The sequence below is a fragment of the Hypomesus nipponensis genome, chromosome 18 (assembly GCF_054491055.1).
Source record: "Hypomesus nipponensis isolate SF chromosome 18, ASM5449105v1, whole genome shotgun sequence".
NCBI classification, from domain to species: domain Eukaryota; kingdom Metazoa; phylum Chordata; class Actinopteri; order Osmeriformes; family Osmeridae; genus Hypomesus; species Hypomesus nipponensis.
In genome coordinates, this window is record NC_140378.1 from 14513834 (window position 1) to 14540404 (window position 26571).

Here is a 26571-nt window from a genome sequence, read left to right on the forward strand (position 1 = left end):
GACAGACAGACAGAGAGACAGACAGGGAATAAGACATTTCCAAACTGCACCTGGGGCCCTTTGAGTCTGTCACATCAAATGTGTGTGTGTGGGACGGGGGTGTGTGAAGCCACATCTATTTGTGCATGTGTGAGTGTCCGCGCACACTTTGTACCTTTAAGTGTGTGTTTATGTGTATCTAGCATGCCAGGGGGTAAGGGCAATCATAGGGGGGCACTGCCAGGAGGTGTGTGGGTAAAGGGGGGTGCTTGGTGCCAGGAGGCGGAGGAGGGACAAGAAGGGAGCGTGGCAGCCAGGGGAGCCTCTGGTGCTGCCAGCCTCTCTCCATCTGTGTTCTCCTGCCCAGCGGGCCAAACGCCCGCACACCGCCACCTAAACCCCTCTCCTGTATCGACCCCGGGGAACACAGAGAGAGAGAGAGAGAGAGAGAGAGTGGGATGGGGAGATGAAAAGAAAGAGGAACAGCGGGAGAAAAAGATAACGATTTGCTTGAACTCCTTTTCCTTGACTAACATGGAGGAAATGGTGTAGAAGAAGGACGCAACACGGAGCAGGAGCAGGAGCAGGGGAAGGAGCTTAACGTGGTGGAGTCTGTTTGGGCCTCCAAGTACGGCAAAAGAGCAGCAACAGTATGGAAAGTTTAGAGGGGCCATAGAAGATGGGAGTGGTTCGATGCCCTACCAAAGCTCAAATCACCACTTCTTTGGTTGGGTAAGGAAGAGACCATACTGAGCAGGGAGAGATAAAGCAAAGGAGAGAAACGGAGCATATGGATATGCTCTGGGCCTCCTTATCTCCTCTGCTAGATTGACCGGAGGAAAACCGAGGGATGAGAAGACAGAGAGAGAGAGATAGAGAAAAGAATGGAGGGCTGCTTTGCTCACCTAAGCTCCTCTTCTGGACAGGCCATGAGGGAAATGAAGTGAGTGAGGAGGAGTCAGCGAGGGAAGAGAGTAGAAAAGGCAGCTCTGGGCTTCTCTCAGGGAGATGGGGGACAAACAGATGGTACACTGCTCCACCGTGCCGGGAGACTGTATTGTGTTCACATTACCATGTTCTAATCCACTGCTGCAAAAGATAGGTCAGTGCTGTGGGTTTTCAAACCGTGTGTTTGTCTGTCGTTCTACCGGTCTGATATTGTGAAATTTAAATATCAAATTAAACTACCAATTCATTTGATTTCCCCTTTATGACTGTGTCTAAAATGGCTTGGTTACACAAGGGCTCATGTGTTCCATATTCCAATCTGTTGTCAATACCCTGAATTATACACTTTCCACTTTCAAAGACGGCTGTTGACTTTCTCCCAAAACCTGTCTTTTCAAATTCAGTCCATTGGTACTCATCCTGATTATTACGCAGTCTCCCCCCCCTGTCACCCTCCCCAAATCCACTGCCTCTCTGATGCTGAGCTACTGAGTCCCATTTTTACCATCTCTTGGATTCATCTTCTGCCAAGTTTGTACTAGTCTCACACTAAGGGATCTCAATGTCTGCCTGAAGATTTGTTTTTTTGCGGAAATATTCTGATCTGCACATTGCGTCAGAAACACAAGCTTAATGCATTATGAATAAGGAGAAATAAATGATGAAAAAGTTACCCATATACCGACACCTGGGCACCATCTGTGTTAATCTAGTTGCGTGAATGTTTTTCTTTTCCTTTTTTATGCCGTCCCCCCTCTCTTCTTTTCTTCATTAAACTAAGTGACTCGGCTCTCAATGAAGCACAGCTCTTTAAAACTGGTGAGCAGTGACTGGAGGAAGGCTGTCAGATTTCCTCAGAACTTGTCAAAGTAGGCAGCGTGTGCCTGATGAAGAGAATCCGACCTGCTGTCAGGGTACATCAGGGCTGGAGGAGAGGGAAGAGCTTCCATTTCATTGTGGGGAACTGAGTGGTGATCATGCAATATCTAACCACATTAAGGCATCCATCAAAGCTGTGTCACTAAAGAAGGTTCACACTGCTAATCATTTTCCTGCAGGATGCACCGCGAGGCATCAATCCCTTGCATTATTGAACCAACTATGATTGTTGAACCAGCCCATACACACGATTAGCTCAGCAATTTGTTTGCACTGTACTAGAGATGGTACATGGGTCCAGGTGTATCAATGTCAGTAGTATGATCATGAAGACTTGGAGGGAGTGAGTAGAGCTGGGATTAATGATCCTCAACATCTCAGCTGAAGATGCAATTATCAAAGCTGTCTGAATGATTGAACAAACCATCCGGCAGGCTTGTATGAATCAAACACACACTACACATCAAATCCAATGCTTCTCCAGCGTTCCCTACATGTTGATTAACGCCATTGTGGGTTGACACCCATCATATGATGAAGGATGTGTGTGTGTGTCAGTCCATCTTATATAGTACACCATTTTGTCATATAAAACACAACACTCGCGACAGGGAGCACTTTGCTATAGTTTATTTGTTGTAATGCTGAATGCAGCACAGTTACAGGTGCACACACACCCCTACACACAAACACAATCAGAGACAGAGGCAGGCACGCTATAGAAAACGATTCCACCAACATAATGGTGCGTGCACCTGGGCCTTGGCAGCCAAATGGAATATTGAAAAATGGAACTGTTTTGTGAGTCACTTTCGAGCAATGCTCTCCTTCATAAAAATGAAACAGCTTCCTATTTAACTCTTGTAGACAGGTGACGATTGTTTGTGTGGCAGACCGGATGACAGTCAATAGTCCAACGGTTTGGATAAATATGATGGGGAATCATGTATTTGCCTCCAGAGAAGCAAAAACATTGCATCCCATCACACTTATCCAGTAATATGTAAACCTTTTAGATAAAAGGAATGCTGATTGTAACACTGTATACTGCATTGTGTCTTACTGCAACTCACCATACAGAGCTTCTGAGGATTATTGAAGGAGCTCACTTGGTGTTCAACGTCAAGCCACATCCTGCTTTGGCTCCCATCATGCACCTCTTCCCTGAGAACATCCTGGTGTCTGGGGATGAAAACATTCCAGGGCTGGTGCCGTCCCCAACAGGTGAGACTAAACAAACCTCGAACATTCACATTTCCATAAAGGAACACTCATGTAGTTTTACAGTGAAGACTGATGATGGACCTTGAGTTTCTTAGCATTACCATAACTTCTGATGAGGCGTGTGGCACTTATTGTTATGTTTCTATATAACTATATAAACAGAATAAAAATAAAACATTAGCTACATTAGAGAGATCCCATGGTGGTTATCCTTGCACCACTGAGTCATGTGCTGTAATTGAAAGTCACAGACAGCAAAGAAAATGATGTGACATTCAGTCTCCAGTTGGTCTACCATATTTATCAGGCTTTGGGTTATTTTCAGTGCAATTATTTGAGACTTTCATTTGAATCATTGAGGAATAATCACTGTATACTTCAAAGGGGCTTTCTTTGTTATTCCATCAAACCTGCCATACTTGTATTTGCAGGGTGTGTCTTTGTTTTCTTGCATCAGCTCAGGTACATGACATGATGTCATTTTCTGAAGTTGAAACCAGCTCAAACGACAATGCTAGCCAAGTGTGCTAAAGCTTGGTCCCTTGGTACTGAGAAAAGATGACTTATTATTTGAACGTGAGAACACCCTTGAGACAGTTAAAACCCCTTAAGCGCAGCTCTCCTAAAGGTTCTACTAAACTGAACCCTTTTTGGGTATTGAGTCTCAGAAGTCGTAAGCCTTGAAACAGCCTAACAGTATTAACACAATATTATTCAGTTTTTCAAAATATTTTTTAAATTAGGTAAATATTGTTGATAAGAGTAGTACTGTAGTTCATTAAGATAGTAAAAAGACTATTCATTAGAGGTTAAGATAGGTCACTAGGGATTGTCAAGAACCGCTGATCCAAAGCATTCCAATGTACATGTACAAAATGGCAATAAACTTGAAACTGAGTTCATAAGCGAATGTAATGAAGTTTGGCAGTGCTGGGTTATAATCAGTCAAACCAGTGGGAGTGATTGTGGCTAATCCCCCCCTCTATGTCCAAGACCTCTGAGCAACCATGGCCTAAACCCTCAATATAAAGAACACCGTCACTGTCTGGATTCTGGATATTCATCAGAGTGTTCCAAGACCAGTATCCTCCAACAACTAGGCATCTACGAGACCATTATAGTTACATTGTGCTCTAGTGTGAATACAATCAACGATCATTTCATATATGTTCTGTCTGAAAGGGCAGATTGCTGCTTTTCAGGACGACAATCTGACGACAATCTGAATCCATCCTAGCCTCATAGGCAGAGGTACTTTTTGAATCGATTTGGAGAACGTTTTACACCCAATATCAAGCCACCGCCAGTATTTGGGAGCTGTTTGACTTGAGCACCAGTGTCTTTCTCATAAATAGTGCAGGAGGGATCTTGGCTCAATCGATGGAGCAGTGAGTCAACTTTAGTTTCTGCTGTTGACAGCTACCCCTTAGTAAATACTAACCACAGTGTAATAACAATATAACAATAGTGTTCAGAACGCTCACCATTTCCACATTTGATAATATACTTGCTCTCCCATCCATTTCCACACAAAATCCCATTCTAACAAATGCATACAAAAAAAAAGAAGTATTTCTTGCCTTAATTTTCAGACCCTTGTTATGATGCTCCTAATTGATCTAAGTAAAATAACATTTCCTTGGATCATCCCAAAACTTTCTAGAATTTCCAATGAAGTTTGGAGAACCTATGCGTATGTGGTAAGATTAAGTGATTGGAGATCATTTAGAAAGGCACATAGCCATCTACATACACAAGGTCCTACCATGCAGGTCAGAGTAACCTGGCAAGCGCCTTGGTCACGGAGATGACCTAGAACTCAGTGACCATTGTAATAGATGGGAGAACCTGACAAGAGGACAGCTATGCACTCAAAAAATCGTTTTTTGCAGCAAGAGTAGCGAGCTAATCCTGAATACAATCCACATGCTAGTCTGCCTGGAATAAATCAGCACTTAAAGAACGCTGAGTGCATGAGGTAAAGATTCTCTGGCCTATCATGGGCCAAAATACCTAAAATAAATAAGTGTTATGTCTGGTTAAAACACAGTACAGTATCACTCATCACCTGGTTAATATCATTCCTATGGTGAATTCTGGTGGTGGCAAGATAATGCCATGGGGATGTTTCTCAGTTTGAGGAACTAGGAGACTGGTCAGGTTTGAGGGAACAGAGCCCAAAACAAAAAGACCCTTCTAGAAAACCTACTTCAGAGCGACAAGACCGCAGACTGTAATCCCCCATTCACCAACAACACCATAATACTTTTTTTAGGAGACTCTCTGTTGAAGCCTCACACCCTGAAGATGGTCAGCTGCTCCTTGGACAGGCTGACCATCTCGCTCCATCCCTCCCTGGACAAGTTTGAGACCCAGCTGCTGCATCTGATCAACGCAGACTGCAACAGTATGGTAAGACACAGCATTATCCACGTGTGTGGCTGACTGCCACCAAACCCAGGTCTTGTAAGAGTGATTTCCTTTTACCTTGATTAAACATGGAAACTGTTTTTTAGTTTTTGTTTCTTTACCATCAGCATAACATCACTTTCACCATGTTTTTTTCACCAATTTCTTTAAAATGTTTATTTAATTTACTTCTGGCATAGCAGTTAGCCTAAGACTCCAAACCCACATGGAATCTGTATATGCGTTTTCTCTTGTAAGGTAGAGTGGTCTGGTAACCAAGGTGACCGTTACCTCCACGCACTTCCTAATATTTGAACAGTGGTATTGTGCAGGTCTTATCTACCTTCTCTGACTTTAACTCGCATGCCTGCGAGTGGAACTGGCAGGAGAATTAATATTACGACGCTGGCAGTCACACTTTGTTCAGTGGTACGATGTTGTATAGGGCTGTGGACCAAGAGGGCTTGTTGAAAGTGAGATGCTTGATAAAGCATGATGTTCCATCAAGGGTCTTGTCAAACTGAGCCTTGTGCATGCAGCCAAGGGATGTTGTACTTCAAGTAGCTTATGTTCCAGGAAGTATCATTATTCCAGCAGGATTTCTTTTGAGTTTCTAACTTTCTAAACATGATGACAGAGACTGTAATTTCGCAGAAGTTGTGTTGAGTTTATCAACTAACTCCAGAAGCCAGGTGTAAAGTGAACACTCCCTGTGACCTGTGATCATCATGAAAACTGATTCATGATCATCACGAAAACAGTTTGATCCTGGAAACAACATTGCAGCAGTTTGGGGGAAAGATGATTTTGGCTGTGCTATGCCTGTGCCTTCCTAAGGCCTAGCATGGGGTCCTTATTGAACCCTTTCCCCCCAAGGGGGTCTGCTTGCTAATCATTGTTGTCGCTCAGAGGATGACTGTCTGTGGGAAGGTGAGTGTGCATTATATTCAGACTAATCTGACAATCAATTGCAGTTGGAGTGCCTGCGGGTGGCCATAAAATTCATAAAATTCATATCTGCTGTCTTTGTTATGAATGCGTCTTTGTGATAATGATACACGCTGTGTGTGCTGTTCATGAAAATACCTTAAAAATTGGGTCGTTTTTTCCCGTGTTTGGTAAAGAAGACTGGAAAACCACTTTCCTATTCAAACTGTTTTCCCCATCCTCATGTTCTTTGCCGATCTTCACAACATAGGTGTGAGGATTTGTTCCAACTTATGCCAGATTGTTTCTTTTGTGCAACTTTGGTAGGATGACGCCACTTTCTCATGTAGAAAAGGTGCTAATACATTCAGCATCAAGGGTGACGCCAGCTTTTAATTAGTGTCTGTGTGAGTATGACCTTTCATGTGTGATTCCTGCTAGATTGTCATCATCAAGTTATCTCTGAGGTGATGCTGACACCTCACCTGTCTAATGCATCAGGATGTGTGTGTCTGTGTATGTGTGATATTTTTTGCATTGGGACAGTAAGGTATGGTGAAGGAGAGAAAACTTAGATTTAAGTTATTCCTTTAGATTCCCATTACAACCTTCAGTATTTAGAGCAGCATGGAATAATACGTACTTTACTGAATTGACTGTATTGTATGCTAGTTAATGTTTGTCGGTAAATTAGGCCTATTTGTATAATTGGTCTGCTTTTTAGTTTTAGTTGTACTAATACTATAATACTATAAATTGTGGTCTTCTGTAAGGTTGGACATTACAGAGCATAGACATGGTACCATTAACCCTGAACATGGAACTGTTGTTTTGGTAAACCATCTCATTGCTACTTGTGCTTTGAGCCCCCAGTTTTAGCTAGCTATAGTCCACATAACTTCATTACTCCTGTAATCCTTCAACTTTAGCTTGAAGAGGAGCTATTAGTATCCATTTACATTTACATGTATTCATTTAGCAGACACTTTTATCCACTTCCAAGAGAGGTGGTGTCCCTGAGGTACCCCTGTGTATCCCTGATGTTGGTGTTAGACATTATGGTTAGCTATCAAAAGACCAGCATGGACAGTCAGAAAGGAAGAAGAGAACAGACGGCATGCTTGAAGCACAACAGCATGCCTAAGGCTTATTTAATCAATAGGAAAAATGTAATATCCATATTTTTGGGAGTAGAACATGGAGTCCAAGTAGCAATACGCTTGTGGATAAACAGAGACACACACCAGAAGAGGAGACGGTCACAGGAGGGTGAGTGTCTCTTTCAGCCTTGAGGTTGTTGGGGAGGATGATACTACGTCTCTTCATAAGCCAACCAGGGGACAGTTTCAGTCATTTGGCCTGTGACTGCAGAAGCCAAAATTGCTATTTTATCTCCATGACATTTATAAATTAATTTACTTACGATGAGTTAATAAAAGCTTTATGAAATTGAGTCAAACTTTCCAGTCTGACAACTTCTGGCAAGTTAAAGGGTGTCTGGTAGCAAGCAATATTGACAGTAGTTCTTCGCATGAGCGCTCAAATCCATAATGACATTTTGAACCCATGTGGGACTAGAGTCATATAATCATCTTAGTGTGCCTTGTCTTCCTTCAATGACCATCAAACAAATGGGTATCGTGAAAGTGGCTTGGGCGGACGCAATCGACATAACCCTTCTCACAAGGAGTGCAATCAATATGCATTACCGCCTTCTGAAAGATTTACTTATGCTAATTTATGTGTCCTGCAACTGATTAGTGTCTGGTCAAGTTTGAGCTTTTTGCAACATCCAGGGTAGCTCTGCCGATCTTAACCGGCCTGCCTGCCTCCTCATATCTCCCTACAGGAAACAAGCGGGGAGAAGGATTTCCAAAACAGAGAGGACAAAGCAGGGAAACGTTTCAAGGCAGCAATACTGGTCTGCGTGTTACTCAATATTTTGGGTTGTGAATCGGGGGAGCTTTTCACCAGGAGGGCAATGCGATTCATCAGCGGAAGCGATGTGCCAGTTAAAATCTGTTAGGAGCGAAAGAGTGGGAGGATGAGAATGGCATGCTAATGATGATGCCACTGTGTTTCCTGTGAGGATGAGTCACCTCAGTGTGAGGGAGCTAACGTCCACAGCGTGGGCACCTTACCACACGCGCGCACATGCTCACACTTCACACTGCTCCAAAATGAACACGTACATTGTTAGCATATGCAGTCACACACGTTCACACACACAAACATGCTAGCATACTAAATAATGAGCTGGGTTTATCAGCAAAGACATAGCCGTTCTCATTATATCTTCAAGATTAGTAGGAAAAGATAATCTTCCCAAAATAATTAGCCGTTAAGTCCTTAGAGCAATTAAATTATTTCGCTGATTATAAATTTTAGTTTTACTCTGCTGTTTTCAGTTTGAACTAATGCTTCAAATAAATGTCAACCCTGAATTAGATTAAATTAAGCTCATTCCAGTATGTTATGTTCTTCCATCACATACCACTGGTGTTATGACAGTAACCTGACTGCCCTCTGATCTGTTTTTCACATGTGACCGTGCTCTTTGTCTATTCCAAGAGGGTTTGTAAACATGAGGCTATGTAGAGAGGACATGTCTTTATGAAGGCCGATACCATTGTCTGTGCAATGCTATTTAAACTCATACTCTTGCACTACGGTTTTATGAACAAAACCTCTGTCAGTCTGAGAACAGAGAAATAACTTTAAAAACCAATATATCCTCCCTAAAAGATACCCTTCTTCAAAGCGGATCACACGTTGAGGGTGCTGCTGCAGACCCAGAAAGGCATCCAAAGTCAACCTTGCTCAACAACATTATGTACCAGATTCAAACATGCATTTATCTTCTGCACTTTCTGCAGGGATTCCCTTGAAAAGCAATATGATACTGTATCTTATTCTAGTACAAGTTTATTTGATTGACGGGAAAACCTTATAACTCTCTGATTTCATAAGAATAGGCTCCATAGCTTCCACCAGATTGCAAACACATTACTGTTTATTGCAAAAAAAACATTTCTCTCTGACCCTCAAGGCTAAATATGTAAGGTAGTTTGTGTTGTTTTGTCTTTAGCTGTAAATGCCTGACTGAGCAGAATGGTTGGATTCTCGCACAAACACCCTCACTGGTCTACTTCACTAATTGGAAGCCCCCCAAAACAGACCCACTTTCTAGCAACATACCACTTTTGGTTGGCTGATTTGCAAAACATTTAACTAAATGCCTACAAAAACTAGTCCACTGCACACCCTGTGATGAAATAAATATCACTTAAATATCTGTTCTTTGTCATTTCTGCAAAGGCACAGTTTTTGCAAATGTGTTCTTTATTAGTTCTTTATTCAAATCATATTACATGCAACATCATTTTACGATGGCTGTAAACACCTAAACAGTCAGCCCTGATTGAAACAGGAAGTACAGTATGTTCCAGAAGAGAGGGGCTCTACATCAGGGTCAAAGTGATTTATTTGTCATGTGCACATTATATCAATACATATATGAAATATACAACAATAAAGACAATATAATTATTGTGACATGGCAAGCAAAATGCTACATCGGAGGCGGCATATTTTTTTTTTTGAGAACGCCCTACCTCTCGCAGTTAAAATGTGGCGTTAGAGAATTCTTATCCTCCTGTATATCTATAATGGGCTCCTAGTTTACGATTCTCAAAAATCCAATTCCTGATAATATGCATGATGGGATGATTACACTGGGATGCAGCTTCTTTCGTAATGCCAGCACTCTTAGTGAGGCCTCAAGGAGATGCTCATGGACATCAGCTCCCATAGCTGCCCGCTTAAATGATTTGTGACCCGAGAGCTGGAGGAAAGTCACAGATAAGGCATAAAAGAAGGAGGGCATATATATACTGTATATGTGTTTGTCTGTAAAGGAGAGAGAGAAGAGAGACAGGCTGAGAGAGAGACAGGCAGAGAAAGAGAGAGTGAGAAAGAAGGGGGGGTACAACTGTAGCCCATGCCCTTTGAGCTCTTCACTCCAACGAATCCCTCTTCTGTGACGATGGAAATGGAGTATGATTTAACTTGGGGCCCATTTCATTGTTCCCTCTAAGCTTCTTAGCTGTAAAATATTCATATTTCAGGAGAGAGGAAACAAATCTGTGACGGCAGCAGCCAGAGGAGGGAGAGAAAGACAGAGAGAGGGATATAGGAGAGGGTGGAATAGCGTGAGATCGAGGGATAGAGAGATATGTGAGATGTGAGAGAAACCGTATTGGAAGGAGAGAATGAGCGAAAGATTGTCATAAAAAGCGAGAGCGGAACAGAAAGGATCGCTCCCAACAGATGTTCCCTGTTAGAAGGCTCAGACAGCCTTCTCTCTCTCTCTCTCTCTCTCTCTCTCTCTCTCTCTCTCTCTCTCTCTCTCTCTCTCTCTCTCTCTCTCTCACACTGTCTCTTTCACTGTCTCTCTTTCTCTCTCTGTCTGTTTCTGTCTTTCTCTTTCTGCCTTCCTCCCTCAATCACTTCATTACCGTCCTGTCCTACATAAGACAATGCCATCTCCTGTCATCTCCGCACTCTGGTGTTGTTGAAAGAGGGCGAGAACAGATAGATTTTGGAGAAGGGCACAATCATAATTATAATCTGACTGTGGCTGAAAGCAATTATTTGTGGTGTTCTTGTCACACTTATGCTGCCTGCTGCCACTCTGCAGTCAGTCAAAGAGAGATCTTAAAGAGCTAGCTTAGCTGACAAGAGTTAGATTGTCTATGATTGCACTATGTGGCACAGCTCTACAAAAAGCATAAATCTTCTCTTTGTATTTGAAGTGACTGCCTAGATGTTTTTCTATGTCTCGAATGTTGTGCGACCTTGTTTTCCACAAAGATGTATTGTCATGGTTGTACATAACGTTCAGACTTGGACTGAAACAGATGATCCCAGTTTTACCATCGCCGTGACACTCCACAAGTGGGTTTCCTTTGAATCCCTTTACATTCAACGTCACCTTCCACTGACACAATCCTACTCACCCTTGTTTTGTTGTGGCTGCCTTGCACAGACTCCCACTGGGAGTCTGTCAGTGCTCAGATGGACTATGTTCCGGGCCTTTCTGCATGGTGTTTGCATGTTCTCCCTGTGCTCCCTCCTCTTCTTCTCGCGGTGAGCACTTGGACTTGGCCCCTGGGCGCTGCTGGTGTGGCTGATCTCTGAAGCACCTGTTGTAGTAGCAGTTCCATATGCCCTGAGCATAGCGAGACAAAAGACAGTTCTGTAATAGTGATAGCCTGGGGTCCAGGCAATCCACAGATGGTATTCACAGGTCTTCATCGGGAGGTGCCAGATGCTTAACATTGCTTTCTCCCGTTGACGACAAACCAGCCCAGAACTGATTCCCAGACCACTTGAGAAGGCTGGAGAGCAGTTTATTCGTACTGTGTACTGTTGACTAAAGAGAGAGACAGAGAGTGTTAGGGGGCAGGGGAGGAGGGGGAAACCACCTCGGTGGATGTTTTCCCTTTGTGTCTTATATTATGTTGCAAACATAACATACAGTATGGATACACTGGACGTCTTAAGATTAAAGCATGTTGAACTACAGAGACCGACAGGGCAAAGACAGAGAGGGTGAGGGTGGAAAGTGAGATTGTAGAAGGGTGACGTTCAGACGGTCAGAAGGAGAAAGTGGTAGAGATATGGAAGAAGTGGAGAGAACGGATGGAGAAGGATACTGTAGGGAGAGAACGAGCTGGAGAAGCGAGAGTGATGGGCTATGTGGGCCGTACGCGGGCTGGCTCTGCAGCTGCATATATAACAAATGCTCAATTGATATGCTAATTGGATTGGGAAGGTGTGGGTGGATATGGAGAAGGGTTTATGCAGAGAGAGAAAGAGAGAGAGGGAGAGAGGGAGACAGGCACTCAGAAAAGAGCAGTGAGCCCCCGAATCCAGGGTTAGAGTTTGCAGTCAGTCATTTTGCTGTTCTGTCAGTCAACCCTACATTAGCAGTGCCCGTTAAGTGTGAAACGCCAACAGTTCCAGAACATGTCCATCTCCGAAGTACGTGTTGATTGAATTGTTTGCTGAATACACGTGTTCCATTTCCTACATTTACATATTCATTTTTAAAGCGTAACTTGTAATGATGGTTTTAACTCTGATTCATATTTGCATTAGAGCGAATGAAAACAAAACATGAAATAAACGGTGACTCCCCAGATGTTTGATTGAGATGATTATTGTCTTATTAATTAATTACAATGTGCGTAATAACAACATTAGCATGAATAATGTGGATTATTATGGTAATGTATACAGTACAAGGAAACAATTGGAAATGGTTCTGAGCCTTTGTGCCCAGTGGCTTTTCCATTATTATGTGTAAGATTTCCCATTTTTCAATCTGTTCTCCACCAGAGGACCTAGCATTATTTGTTCACAAAGTACGCTGAGTCCATAGCACTGCTTGAGCACTCTAGTGTCAGTGAGAGCAGGATTAAAGCATTGAGTTTGAGTGGGAGGGAGAGGGAAGGAGACTTATGGTGCAGCAACGATGCTGTCGCCAGCTGTGGGGTGAGACTGCCCAGATCAGACCGACCAAGAACAAGCTACTTCGAAGATCCAGCAGATCCAGTTCACCTCTGTTTGATTAAATGTGCGCAACTGGTTTTGGGGATATCCATGCAATAGCAGCCGTTCTTCATAGACCAGATACGGTGTAGATTTAGGAGTCAGGTGTCTGAGCGGTTAGGGAATCGGGCTGATAAGAGTGTCTGCTAAATGACTAAATGTAAATGTAATTTGATTTGTTTCCGTGTTTCCGTCCATGTGTCCTCCACCAGAAGCACTGGGGCCCAGAGGGCACGCTGAAGGCAGTGGTCATCCAGGAGAGGAGGCTCCACGTGGGGGTCCATAATGGCTGGGCCTTCCTGGAGTCTCCGCAGGTGGTGGTGCTGGAACTGCAGACCCAGGCCCAGACCCAGGCCCAGGGGAGCAGGGTTCACAAGGGGTCCCCCTCCCGACAGAACAGCCTGACCAGAGAAGGGTGAGTTCTACCATACCGGTAAACTCTGCCATAGCTCCCAAAGTATATGGTTTGATAGCTCCAATCCCAATGCCAGAAGCACATCAGCGGTGCACTAGGTAAAGTATCTAAGCCTGTTATTTGAAACAGGATGTCTCTGTCTGGAACATCAGGGAGTGAAGTACATGTTACTGTGTGCTCTGACCCCTCTCATTGGCTTGCCCACACCTTTCTAACCCTCTTACATTTCAGCAAGTAGCCACAAAAGCCTGGCATCGGGCTGGATTTTGCCATTTTGCCATGTCAAGACATGGAACTTGTAAAATACCATGCTTTTAAATAGAATTGAATACACTGTGTAGTTTTACCGAGGGCATGTAGTTGGAGCAAGATCCCTCACACCCCAAAGCTGCTTGTCAGCTCCTATTTGTTGGACCAGTAGGTAGTCTACATGCACGCACCACTGGGAGTGCCTGAACACCATCTGCATCTCATCCCACGTGTTTCTCATGTCACCCTGACCTTGCCGCACATACAAATGTAATCCGATATCAATGCGAACACGCATTACACATACAGTCAGTCATACTCCGCAAGCCGCAATCTCCATAAAACGAAGGTTGGATAGAGGAAGGCAACGTATTCCAATTCCATGTTGTACTATACAACCAATCAAGCAGACATACTCCACGCCTGTCCTTTCCCATTCTCCATGTTATAAACACCTGTGACCTGGATTTGTTCATGCAAGGTCAGTCGTGTGTTCTCAGGGATTTCCTCCTTAGATCAGCACGAAAAAACTCATAGAATCAGCGTCTCTTTAAACAGAGGGCTTTTATATGTCAAACTGTACTGGATTCCAGGGTGTTAAGAAATGATTGCTTTCTGGCAGTGGTCCTTTAGTCTCTGTGGGGCCAAGGAACCCCTATTGTAGCAGTTAGAAGAAGTCAAGATGGAACTTGACAGTAGCTTAGATTGAACCGTGGTGCTTGTGTGTTTATGAGCTCTCGTCCCTGTGACTCACTGAGCAGGCACTCCGGAGGACCAGTCTGCCCGACATCGATCAGTCAATGTTATTAGCATGCCGCTATGGTTGGACAACTGAGCTACACTTTTCCCCCCAAAAAACACAAATGACAGTTGGACATCACTTCATCAATGTTTACGGTGGGCTTCACAGTTCTACGTACAGCAATTACGTGGGCGTCTGATAAATATGCAAAACTATCCAATGAGGTAGAAAATCTCATGTTCTATCAACCACTTCCATAATGAGCCCTAATCATACTAATAGCCTGTCACCTAGTTCTCCATTAACCGGCGTTAATAATAATAACGGTTATGTTTTGGCTCCTGTCTCTTCCTAAGAGGAGCAGGTTGAGTCTTGTGTAGTTTTCCCCTGCTGATAGCACAGCATTTATTAAAGCATGCTGGTATGAATAGCACAGCGTAGGCTGTAATTATGCTGTATGTTTATTTTTCAGTTGAAGAAGCCAACAGGCAGGCTTTTGCTTATGTTTGGCCATTGTTTATCTGTAGAGAGTCTACATATGCCTCTTTCAGTCTCCCAAGGGGGTCCATGGAGTGAGCAGGCGCTCGGACGACCTTGTTCACATCCACTCACTTTCCAGAATGCTCCAACCGGGGCTGTGTGCAAACTGTGAATGATAAATATCAAGTGTGTGTGTTGCTTACATGGGACCGGTGTGCAGAGGGAGAGTTAGCAGCGTTCCAAAACACAGTAGGGAACACAGACGTGACGAATCTTTTTCAGTGGCATTTTGATCCTCCAAGTTATGGATGAGAACATGAGTGATTAGAAATGTATGGGAAAATGGTTTGTCAAGATCGATTTACAGGAACATCTCATGTCTTCCCTTAAACTCTCTCTCTCTCTGTATCTTTATTTCTGTCTCTCTTTTCATCTCTCTTTTTCTCTCCTCTTTCTCTCTCACTCTCTCTGTCTTGTTTGTTTTTCTGGCTCATGTTCTCTCTGGCTTGCTCTCTCTCTCTCTCTCTCTCTCTCTCTCTCTCTCTCTCTCTCTCTCTCTCTCTCTCTCTCTCTCTCTCTCTCTCTCTCTCTCTCTCTCTCTGTTTTCTCCTTCCCCAGCACCTCGTCAGCGGCTCAAACCCTGGCCCTGCGCAGCAGTCTGGAGCTCAAGCTGGCCAATCACAGGGATTTTGGGATCGTCCTGCAGCTGGAGTACGTCTTCTCCACTCCAGTTGGCGGAGATGGGAAGGTAAGAGGGTTAGAAAAGCGACGCACACAAACACAGGCAAGCCATTCACAGTGTGTGAACGTCCTCGGTTGATGGGAGCAAATGGAAGCTTTTGGGATGTGAACTCATTCCCTCCTCTGTGGCCTCCTGCTTCCCGCTTCCAGCAAGATGTTTGTTGTCCTTGGGAGTATCACTCACTCCATCTCTCACTGTCTTCTCCCTGAGGAAATTAAAGAGGCATCCCTGACCAGACAACCCCCGTAAACAAACACACTGGGAAGGGGAGGGATGGAGGAGGGAATGAGGAGTGGAGGATTTAAGACAGCCAACCAAGAAGAACAGATCCAATCAGGATATACTGAGCCAACGGGTAGCTCCCTCTTTCATCCTCAATGCTTAGACACACGCATGTACACGCACACATAGACAGGGATGTGTGCACACGGGCCCAAACACTCAGACACACACGCATACATGTACACACCTACGGAGGGCGAGGGCCGGAGCGTGTGGAGGATTATCCCCTCTGCAATGCAATGGCTGAGGAGCGGGGAGCAGCGAGAGGGCAGCTGTTATCTACTGCGGTCGTGATTACTTCAGAGAAATAGCTTTTCAGAAAGGGAAACTGGAAAGAGGAGAGAGAGAGTCCTGGGGACACCAGCCCAGAGTGGTATCACCACGTCTTAAGGGAAGTCATTTACCAAGCAAGCATGATATTCTGGTGGGATGGCAGTTGACCCTGTCATACATTGGACACACTCAGGTCAATCAGTGTATTTTGTACCCCTTTGTGTTCAGGGGTCAATGGATCCCCAAAATAAATGTCAGAAAGAGAATGGCCAGTCATTTTGCTTGCTGCACTCTCATTCACTCACTCTCATGCCTCATCTTCCAATTTCAAAGTCAGTCAAGCTCTTACAGTAAATGAGAGCAGTTTTCAGTTGACTAACCTGCTAACATATGCTTGAATAAAAAATGTACTTAAATCCTAGATTAGACACAATGTAGACTGGAAAGAGAGATAATTAACGAGAGAAATTTAGTGGCAGTGAGATGACAAAGAGGAGGACAGCATGGGCCGAGCAGACACTTTCTCATGTTCCCAGTCGTCAAGTATTCCGATCATCTTGTGATGATAGATGATGAGTTGTTGAGGGTTGTAAGAAAAAAAAGAAGAAGAAAAGCACGCCACTTCACCATGGCCTCACCTAGCATGAATGTTTGATGAGGTGAGAGAATTTGAGCAGCAGGAAGGCAAGAGCCTAATTGCAGTCTGTGCAGAGGCATGCGTTTACGTGGGTGTGAGTGTGTGAGTGTGTATATTTAGAGCCTGTTGAAACAGTGTGTCACGATCTGTCTGCTGGTGAGTGATGAGGGAGCGACGAGGTGGCGTCTCCTGAGGACAGGGTGCCTGTGACCCCCCCCCCCCCTCCGAGTTCAGGAAGGGTTGAAATATTGATGGGCTGCCTGAATAGCCATGGCTGTCTGGAAGAAGAAGAAGCAGGAAGATTAGCTAGTAGAGATGGCCTCTTTAATTATTGGTGGTTAAGGCTTCCAAGATATGACTGGTCGTTGGAGTGATGTTGTGTGTTGGAAAGTTTCAGCTCAGTTTAACTGAATAGTGTGTAATCAAAACAAATGTCATTTGTATAGCCTTTTTACAAGCAATGGCTTGAAGGCTTCACGTATGCCCATAGAACTGTGTGTTAACCAACCCACAGTTCTGAAAGAAAAAACAGCCAGGAAAACTCAAAGTGGCAGGGCTTTCTTCCTCCAGAGACGTTTGGCGATGCAGAGAGGTTGAGAAGTAAGAGTACACAAAATAAACATGTGTAAAATGGGTGGTGAAATACAGGTATTCAGAGTATTGAATTAATAGAGCATCTGCAGCACTTTGACTACTCCTGCTCCACCACTGTGTCTTCTATTAAACCTGTGTTTCAAATGTTGGGCTTTTTTCTTTCTTGAGGGCTGCATTGCCAAAAGTTAACAGTTCTGTTCACTGTCTAAACTGTCCAAATATTGTGTAGCCATATACCAGTGACTTTCAGTCCTGTCTTTGTTTCTTACAATATCACTTGTTCATGTTAGCTTGCCAAATGTCTGAATAAATCAATATTATCATACCTTGGAATAGAAAGGAGCTTTCCGTTTCTGACGGAAGATGCCACAGCATCCTAGGCGCAGACACATCATTTTATGCATTCTAGTCATAGCTCTGTTGAAGAGAAGTCGCCCATGGACCAGTGAAGCATACACACCAGTATGACGTCCATCCTGTGTCTATCTTCAGACACAACACCCAACTTCTACAGTTCTTCTTTTCTGCTTTTATTCACACATTGACTCCCTATACTTTCCACCACTAGATGGAGCTGCATAATGCAAATTGTACCGTCACATTTTATGGATGATTTTAAAGGAAGAGGCCGAGAGAATCGAGTCTGTTTCATTCCTCTCCTATCAAAGATTCATTAAAATTATCTATTTGATGCATTCTGATGGGTAGGTGGAGTAGTGAACCTCTCATTTCAAACGGTAGACAATGTGTAGTCTGTTCCTGTCTGGACAAACTCCAAACAAGTTCTCTCATTGGAGCTAGAATGGAAAGAGAGAATAGCTTTCAACACAGCACAAGGATGACATTCAAGTGTCCCTCCATATAAACTCATTTGTCCCAGAGAAACTTGCCATGTCATTGTTGTTCTCTGCTTTTGATTTTTAATTGTGGTTCTTTCTCTCTCTCTCCCTCCAAGCCTCTCTCTCTCTCTTGTTTCTTTTCTCCGACAGTGTTAGAGTACACTTGTATTTTATGTGTTTAGAGCGGGAGAAAGAAAAGGAGAAAACCCCAGACAAGAGAGGGAGACTGGGAAGATAAGAGGCAGGGTAGCTGGTGTTATAGGCTGTTGTTCCAGCAGCGTGTTTGATGAACTTCAAACAGCCAACTTTGCCTGTAGTCAACTTGATTGACTGCCCATTTTCCCAATGCCTCTGCCCCATTCTCACCCCCCCCAGCCTCTCTCCCACCCCCAGCCCCCCCCCCCCCCAGCCTCTCTCTCCCCCTCTGTCTCACTCTGTTTACTCATCAAAGAAGATTTCAAGCAATCCTCAGTTTACCAGGCTGTCATGCACTTTGTGCGCACTTTGAGTACACACACACATACGCACAGGTTACATACTAAATCCCCTTACTGCCACCTCCCTCCTAAATAAGAGCCTAAGGAGAGATATTAGAGAAAGCAAGGTGAAAGTGTGCTGCAGAGTTGCAATTACCACACCCACACTGGTATTTATGGTAATTGCAGTCGCCCAAAATATTACAGTGATCACTTAATTTTCTAATAACGGCCTCTGCTAACATATAATTAGTGTAATTACTTCTTTAAGCAGTACATTGTGTTATAGTATTACATCTTCTACGTCTATATGGTTTCACATTTGTCTGACATGTTACATAACATACAGTTGATGGAATTTCCACTTGTTCATGTAGAAATACACAGAGAGTGTACTTTGGCAAGTTTCAGTCTGGCACTTGAACACTTTTCCTTAAAAACCACGCATATTTTTTCTCTTTCTAGGCTTTCTTTATTAAGAAGCAAAATTGTCTGCTTTTAATTTAAAACTTTGAGACAGAAATACATTTCATTTATTTCTCAAGGAGGAAAAAACTTTCTCGAAATAGCTTTGATTCAAGAAACCTTTTCAGTATTCAGTTTTCAGACATCCAACCGTTTAACCCCCTACCTCTGTCATGATAGGTAGGATAAAGAACCCTGTGTTGTACATCATCCTGTAGGTAGGATCATCCACAAAACCATGCTTTGACTTTGTCATCTGGGTATGATTTACCCACGGCAAGAAAAAAAAGACTGACAACTGACGCGCAGCAGCAATGGCTCCCTAATTGTAGTCTGTCAACACCAATTTACCCATGCCGTAATTCCACCCGAGACAGCCCCACCCCGCTCACTTTCCCATTGCTGTGTTTATCATCCGCGCTTAGCTTGGACGCAGTTTGTCAGTCCAGCCATGTAATATAGTCACATAAAGCCTAATGTAATACGATGGGACTTATTGTTGTCTACTTCCCCTACTGACAGGCACTAGCTCATCCCTAATGGAGGGGTTGGTCGGGGGGGGGGAGAAGAAAACAGGAGGCGCATCAGAAACCCATGTGATCTTGTCCTTTCGCCAGAAAACAATTTGTGGAAAGTGGGACAGCTACAGTCATCCAGGACAGGAGGATGGAGGGAGAGCGTAGGTCAGAGTCTAAGACAGAGAGCCATGGACGAGATGCTCTTTCCTCACTTTCATCATCTGCTGTTGTGCCACATAGAGGCTTGCCCGACGTAAATCATCTCCCCACAGCAGTAATTAGCGACTCCGAAGCTGTTATGCTGCAGACGACTCGGGGTCGGGAAACGGCAGGCTGACAGTTTCGACGTGTGGTTGTCGGGCAGCGACTTTGTATTTGGGGAGGCCACGAGCGCCATGCGGTAATGAATGTGCCCAGCCGTCATGTCTGATGCCATGTAACCTTTGACCCCGACTGTGCTTGGTGACTGGCACGCTTGATTACCTAGCGTCTGAGGAAGTGTAACCATTAACGCGTGACCTTTCTGATTTCCTCCGAAAGCGATTTAAACATGAGCACTGATTTGCCCTTTACCAAGCCCCAACTTCACCACACACACGCACGGATGCACACACACACACAAACACACAAATACATTCACAGCCGTGTTGAACTCGATGTGTGACCGCATGTCTGGAGCTCATTTCAGAGAGCCATGTGACCCTTTTCAGTGTCCACACAGTGAGCCATACTCCAAAGTACACAGTAGAGAAAGTCACCTCTAACAGGTCTCGCACAGTCACACCACATTAGCTTAGCACTCATTTCATATACTTAATGTGTTCCCCCACCACCCTCATTGTGGCATGCACCAGTCCCAGGACTTTAATAGACAACTGACAGCAGTCACCTAAATATTCTTTTCATTGCCCACTGAAATAAAATGGAGGTACAGGAAATGAGTCTGAAACAAAATACTTGTTTTTGTTTTGGGAAATGTCCAATTATAGCTGGCTGGATTTCCACATGGGTGCTTCTTGAGTGGTTTTGTAATTAGGACTCATATTTCTACTGAAGCATAGACTTACAGTATGTGGCAGGAAAGATTTCCAGGATTTGAATTATTTTCCTTTTTCCTGCATTAACTATTGATTCAATGTCTGTATTTGTGATGTCATTACCTGGGGCCAGCAGGTAAACAATTCAAGTGAACCCTAGTGACATGGATGCCTTGGGTTCTTACAAGGTGTTCTAGTATGTCTGCTGCTCTGTGCTTCAGAGACTCTTGTGTGGATTTTAATTGGCTCACAGTCAGGTACACACGGTATGGATTGTTGTGTGTGTTTTCTGCAATGTCCCTTTAGAAGAAGTGTTTGTGTCCCTGTAGGCTTTAATGATGTTTACTGAATGGACCCCTCCCCCCCCCCTCTCTCAAATGGAAGCCTCAAATGAAAATCTCTCACCATGCACTTTCTCATTAAAACTGCCTCTTTGCTGTGACATCTTCTCAGACCACCCAGGATGGCTGCCAGATTTTCGATCTGCTGCAAATGTATAAAAGAAAGAAAAGTTTGGCGTGTGCCACCAGCGCGTGGAAAGACCTACTTCTCTTGTTGTGATCTAAATGCAAATGTCACACAAATGTTAATTAAATGTTAATCAAACATCATGCGCATAGTAATGTCATCAGGACTTCGCAAAGATATATTTAGCTGATCCACAAAGATGCTGGAGGTCATTCCCTCCTGGGGTTCCACCTTCTTTCTCACACTGATGGAACCAGTCGAGGGGGGTGGGGTGGTGAGAGACAGGGAGACTGCACGGCCTGGAGACAATGTTTCCTTAGCCTAATTAAAATGAATGTCAGCATCCCCCCACTGAGAAGTGCATCAATCTCCCACCCATGGGCCCAGAGTGAGTCTTACTCTGTCAGAGCCTGCCAGCACCACCATCCCTCTCCAGACGGACACATCCGCCTTGGCACAGACAGAAAGGAGTCCAGTGTCGGTGTGTCTAATGGACGCCATGTGGCCGGCCACCCTGTTCTGAAGCCCACTTGCTAGAGTAGAGAAGGTACTGCGGTCCAAGCCCTGCATGTATCTCAGTCCAAACAGCAGACGTCTTAAGCTCGAAATGCCCGTGGAGACATTTGCCCAGTTAGTGAAAGAACAATGCCTGTATGTAGGTCTGCCAAAGGATTCCCCATTATGCAGGTGTTGCCCTACTTTCTTTGTCTCCTTCATGGGATGTGGTTGCTCTCCAAAAGCATCTTTCTACCTTACTTCTGAATTCCTTTTGTGATTTGGCTCAAGAACATGATCATGAGTTGGAGTGTTTACATTCCCCAGTCCAAGAAAGCTGTATCTACTGTCTAAACCAGATTTTCAGCTTTTAAACTAAAGTTTCTGATATATATAAACCAGTATTCAGTCCGACAGACAGGTTTTTTATACTGCTGTTCTCAGTTTTGATTATTTATTTTCTTATTTATCAAGGCCTTCTCAGCTTCAATTGTATTTGTCGCCTTTTTACAGTAGCTGCAGGATTTGTATGCTCTGTATTCAAGCACTCTCAAGGTAGACAGGTGAATAGGTCAGTTTTCACTCCATGCGCCATCATAACAATAACCTGGCACAGTATCTGTCCTTGTACAGACTTGGATGTTGGATTAGGTGTTTAAATAGAGGAATTGGAAAGTCCCCCTGCTAAAATAAATCAACAGTAAATTATCTTGAGCAAATCAAATAAAATGTTTTTGTATAGCCCTTTTTACACGCAAGCATGTCACAAAGGGCTTCACATACGCCCATAGAACTGCCCCTCAGCCAACCTAAACCCTCAAGGAAGACAAGGAAAAACTCCCAGAAAAACTCCCAATGGGAGAAAAAATTGAAGAAACCTTGGGAGGAGCAATTCAGAGAGGGATCCCCTCCTCCAGAGACGGTTGGTTAGAGAAAGGAGCAGAACACAAGCTAAACATAGTCACACAATGTCAATGGGTTTTGACACACCAAAATCCATTGTTCGGCTTTATAGACGTTGGATGGGAGCAGAAACCTCTCATGAACCCTTTCCCTTGAAGACGCTAGACTCCATACTCCTTAATTGTTATTCAGCCTTAGTAAGCTGAAGAGACTAGTTCTGTTGGGTTGATTTGGACCACTTATTTACATGGTTACAGATTCTAGTGGTTCAGTGCTCTTAAGTTAATAATCTTGGTGCATGTGTCCTTACTTCCTGCAGGGCTCCTCATTGTTGAGAATAAGTAGCTCTGGGCCGGTTCCTGTCACAGGGTCTTGGCTGAAATAATGACTTCAATAGCCCAACAGACTGCAGGAACAGTAATAACTGTCAGAGTCCGTTTCCCATCAATGCTCACATCCCTCTAATTTAGGATTAATTCCTGCTGCATTCTAAAAAGCCTTGAGTCACTGAATGTCGTGCTACGTCTTAAACATTTCTCAAAGACTGTGTTTCCGCTCACTACACCCTTTAACTGAAGAGAAGTTTGGTCATGTCAAGCATTTATATGAAAAGTTAAAATTGTACAATGCTTCCGTATCCTGTGGGACAGGAAATAAAGGAAATATCTGAAGATTGTATGTGTCTGGCTCCTCAGCCCCCTAGTCTACAAACTCTGAAGTATTTTCCAAAGTTTTGAAATTAATTTTGTTGCTCCAGGTTAACGACATGAGATCTATATTTTACCCAATTTAGCTTTCGACAGTCATTTATTTATTTATTTTTGTCTGTGGATGCCACAACATTACATTTTACCCATCTAAACAAGGTTGATGGATTATTTCCAGTGAAAACACTTTGCCATTTTGTGCAATTATGAGTGCGGTGACATTGCCTGTTATTATAGTTCTTTGTACAACTTTTCTAAAAAAGTTTGCTTCTCGCTTGTTTTTGCCTGGGGCAAATCTTTCTCTGCTTTATTTATTTATTTTCCTGCTCTCATCTGCACCATTATTGTAACATATGCGTGTTTGTTCTGGAAGTGCAATTTAATGACACACTTTTAAATATAGCCGCTATTGCTGAGTAATTTAATCCAATTTACAGAGAGAACTGAATCATTTGAAAACAGCTCATCCTGGGCTTTTCCTTCTGAAACCCTGTTTTAAATGACCCAAATAATACTACAGCGTCATAGATACACTTTTATACACAACCTTTCACATGTACTGTAACTAGAATGTATTCTGTAGAATGTATAATTCAATTAACAAATAAAGTAGTACTGTAGGAAAACTAGCCAGCATTTCATTAACTTATCAATTTGACAGATCCACTTATATTGCTGGTCATCATTGATAATGAGTCACAGGTCACATATCTAGACAGTGGCCCCCAGATTTAGAGGTATTACCGACTAACTCATACTGCATATCCTGGAGGATGGTGTCTACATGTTCCCTAGGGCCTAAACAATTAAGCTGTCTCCATAACACTGGTCTAGTGTAGATCTCCAACCTCATCATTGTTATGTTCCCAGTGAGGAAGGACAATACTTCTGCTTACCTCTGCTGCCTTTGAATGGGGTTCATTCACTGTCTATAGTTTTTGTTTCTGTTCAAGGATTTACCAGAAAAATTTGATTAGCACTTGACTAAAGTCAGAACAATTGTTTGTTTACTTGATTGCTGATTGATGAGGCACACTTGAGATTCCTGCAATTCTTTGTTTTCTCTACCGAGGAGTCGGTGCTCTCTGCAGTTCATGTGTAGATCACAGTGCTTTGATGCCTATAGAGGCTCTTTCAAAACAGCCATTGAAACAGTTATTGTAATTCATGCTGCTATCTGCTGTACTGTTTCTGCTGTGAGCTCCTGTTTGTTCTCATACTTTTGCTGTACGTGATTATCCTGTGCGCCATAGTAAATGCTGGAGAAGAGTTTCTTTGAATGCAGTTGATAGCCCCCACCACCACCGTCTAGCTGGCCAAAGGGTTTGCGTGCTTGTATCAATCCCTGTCATTGTTGTTCCAGTAATGTTTATGGAGATAACTGTGCCGACTCATTTCTAGTTTCGAAGGGTTGTTTGCCTCATAGCGCTTATGGATATACTATACATTTAAAGGCTCCATCAGTAATTTTGTTTAATTTTGTAGCGAGGGCTTCTTACTTTCCTTAGTTTGCGATAAGAGTCGAATGCTGGGCAGATAAGAGGAGTCTGTATGCTCCAGGCGTCCTTGTAGAATCGGTCCGTGATGGCAGATTTGTCTCTCCAGTTGTTTTCAGAACTCTTCTTACAAGAACTGAGCATTCGACCGTATGCGAAACACTCACTCTCTAAGAGGAAAAGAGCAAAAGAGAGAGAGAGTGCAAAAAGAGACACATTAGATAAATTGCCTCACATTTTTCATTGGCTACTCCCAGCGCCATAAAATGATCTACCCCCAGTTAGATCATTTTTACAAAATCATCACTTTCAAAATGGACTTGCTTGATTTAATGTTTCATATGAAGCATCTTATTAATTTCGACCCCATGAAGGGAAAAACAGGCAAGGCCTCCGGGGAATATACTGCTATCTGTTTTATGGCCCTCATATAATTCCTGGGGTTACAATTCAGAGAAATACTGTAGCAGTTAATGTCTGTCCTAGTTTGAGGTGGGAAATATATTCCATGAGGAGCTCTCTCTTGAGAGGAATGGAATATTGATCTGCATGTGAAGCTCCTCTCAGGTCTGGTCACAGAGGCCCTTCAACACTGGGGCTTTACACAGATCCTTTGAAATGTACATAATGATAGATAATGATTTGTTTTTGATGCAGTTCAGCATTTCTTTCTATCCCTCACAGGCAGCGACACATGTCTGTTCAATTGTTTTGGTATAGATGGAAGCAGATCTGTCCCCTTCCTGGGATCAGCAGAGACCTGGGAGCTGTGGACGCTGACAGCCACCAAGTGGAAGGAATTGATTCATGTTTCAGGGTCCTGACAATGAACAGGCATTATAGTGCATGTGCTCCAAACAGACTCAACCACTGCATGGTTTTGTCTCTGTGTGTATCTTAAAGTGACCACAGAAATTACATTCTTAAAAAAAGAAAAATAATAAATCACTGATATATTCTATGTCAGAGTATTACTTGAAGGAAAGGCAATTAGATGTCGGAATGCTACCCTCCAAGTAATGAGCCCCCACACTTTCATTAGAATGTTGTCATTGTGACGTGAGCTCAGCAGATGCAGGGTCCCTCCGTATTCTGTTCTTCCCCACCTGTGATCGATTACTTTGGTCTGTGGCTGACCGGCTTATTAATCGATTCGGTGAAACTCAGGGGTCCCTTGTGGATGAAATAAAATATACCCATTTTTACTTTTACAGACATGGCTGTTTTGAGAGGAACGTAGAGGTGCCTTGGGACTCATTGTAAATCAGGTGTAAGGACAACAAATCCCCTCCTAAACTGCATGTTCTCAGGTGATGCTGGAGATTTATTACAGCATGTAGCCCACTGCTTAGACCTACAAGAAAGACTTTCAAGGTTGCCGTGGCTGTGTTTGTCTATCCTATATTGTATGGCACTGCTACAGTGCCCAGTTATCAATGCATGCTGCCACTTCTCTTGCTAGCCATGTGGTTAGCGATGTAATTGACAACTTTACTTGTCTTTTTGACGTAGAGGGATCAGAGAGTTTTTCATCGTTTAGTTATTTTCCTACGAGTGTGATAGCAGACCCTCTTTGTTTGAAGAACAAAGACTATGGCTTTTAGTGACTTGGTTTAACACTCACAATCTTAAAAATTGCGGTTGTATTGACCCACAGTTTAGGAACCCCTGATCATACAGGCTGCATTGCTGAAAGATGATGGTGGTCTATACACCAATGTCATATAAAGTGCAGCTACTTTAGAAAAACTGTTGGAATTTCTAGTTTGGCC

The 26571-nt window shown here is 43.4% G+C and overlaps 1 protein-coding gene across 4 annotated transcripts in view; it reads left to right on the top strand.

Moving 5' to 3' along the window:
* Positions 1 to 26571, top strand: part of nphp4 (nephronophthisis 4) — a 72228-nt gene that overhangs the window by 12046 nt on the left and 33611 nt on the right. For 3 of the 4 annotated variants that reach the window (XM_084681411.1, XM_084681410.1, XM_084681414.1), the window contains exons 6-9: positions 2887 to 3030; positions 5306 to 5442; positions 13194 to 13396; positions 15486 to 15615. In XM_084681411.1, the coding sequence (XP_084537537.1) occupies positions 2887 to 3030; positions 5306 to 5442; positions 13194 to 13396; positions 15486 to 15615 (614 nt within the window). The remainder of the gene's footprint in view (positions 1 to 2886; positions 3031 to 5305; positions 5443 to 13193; positions 13397 to 15485; positions 15616 to 26571) is intronic. The other variant, XM_084681412.1, reaches the window with a different exon arrangement.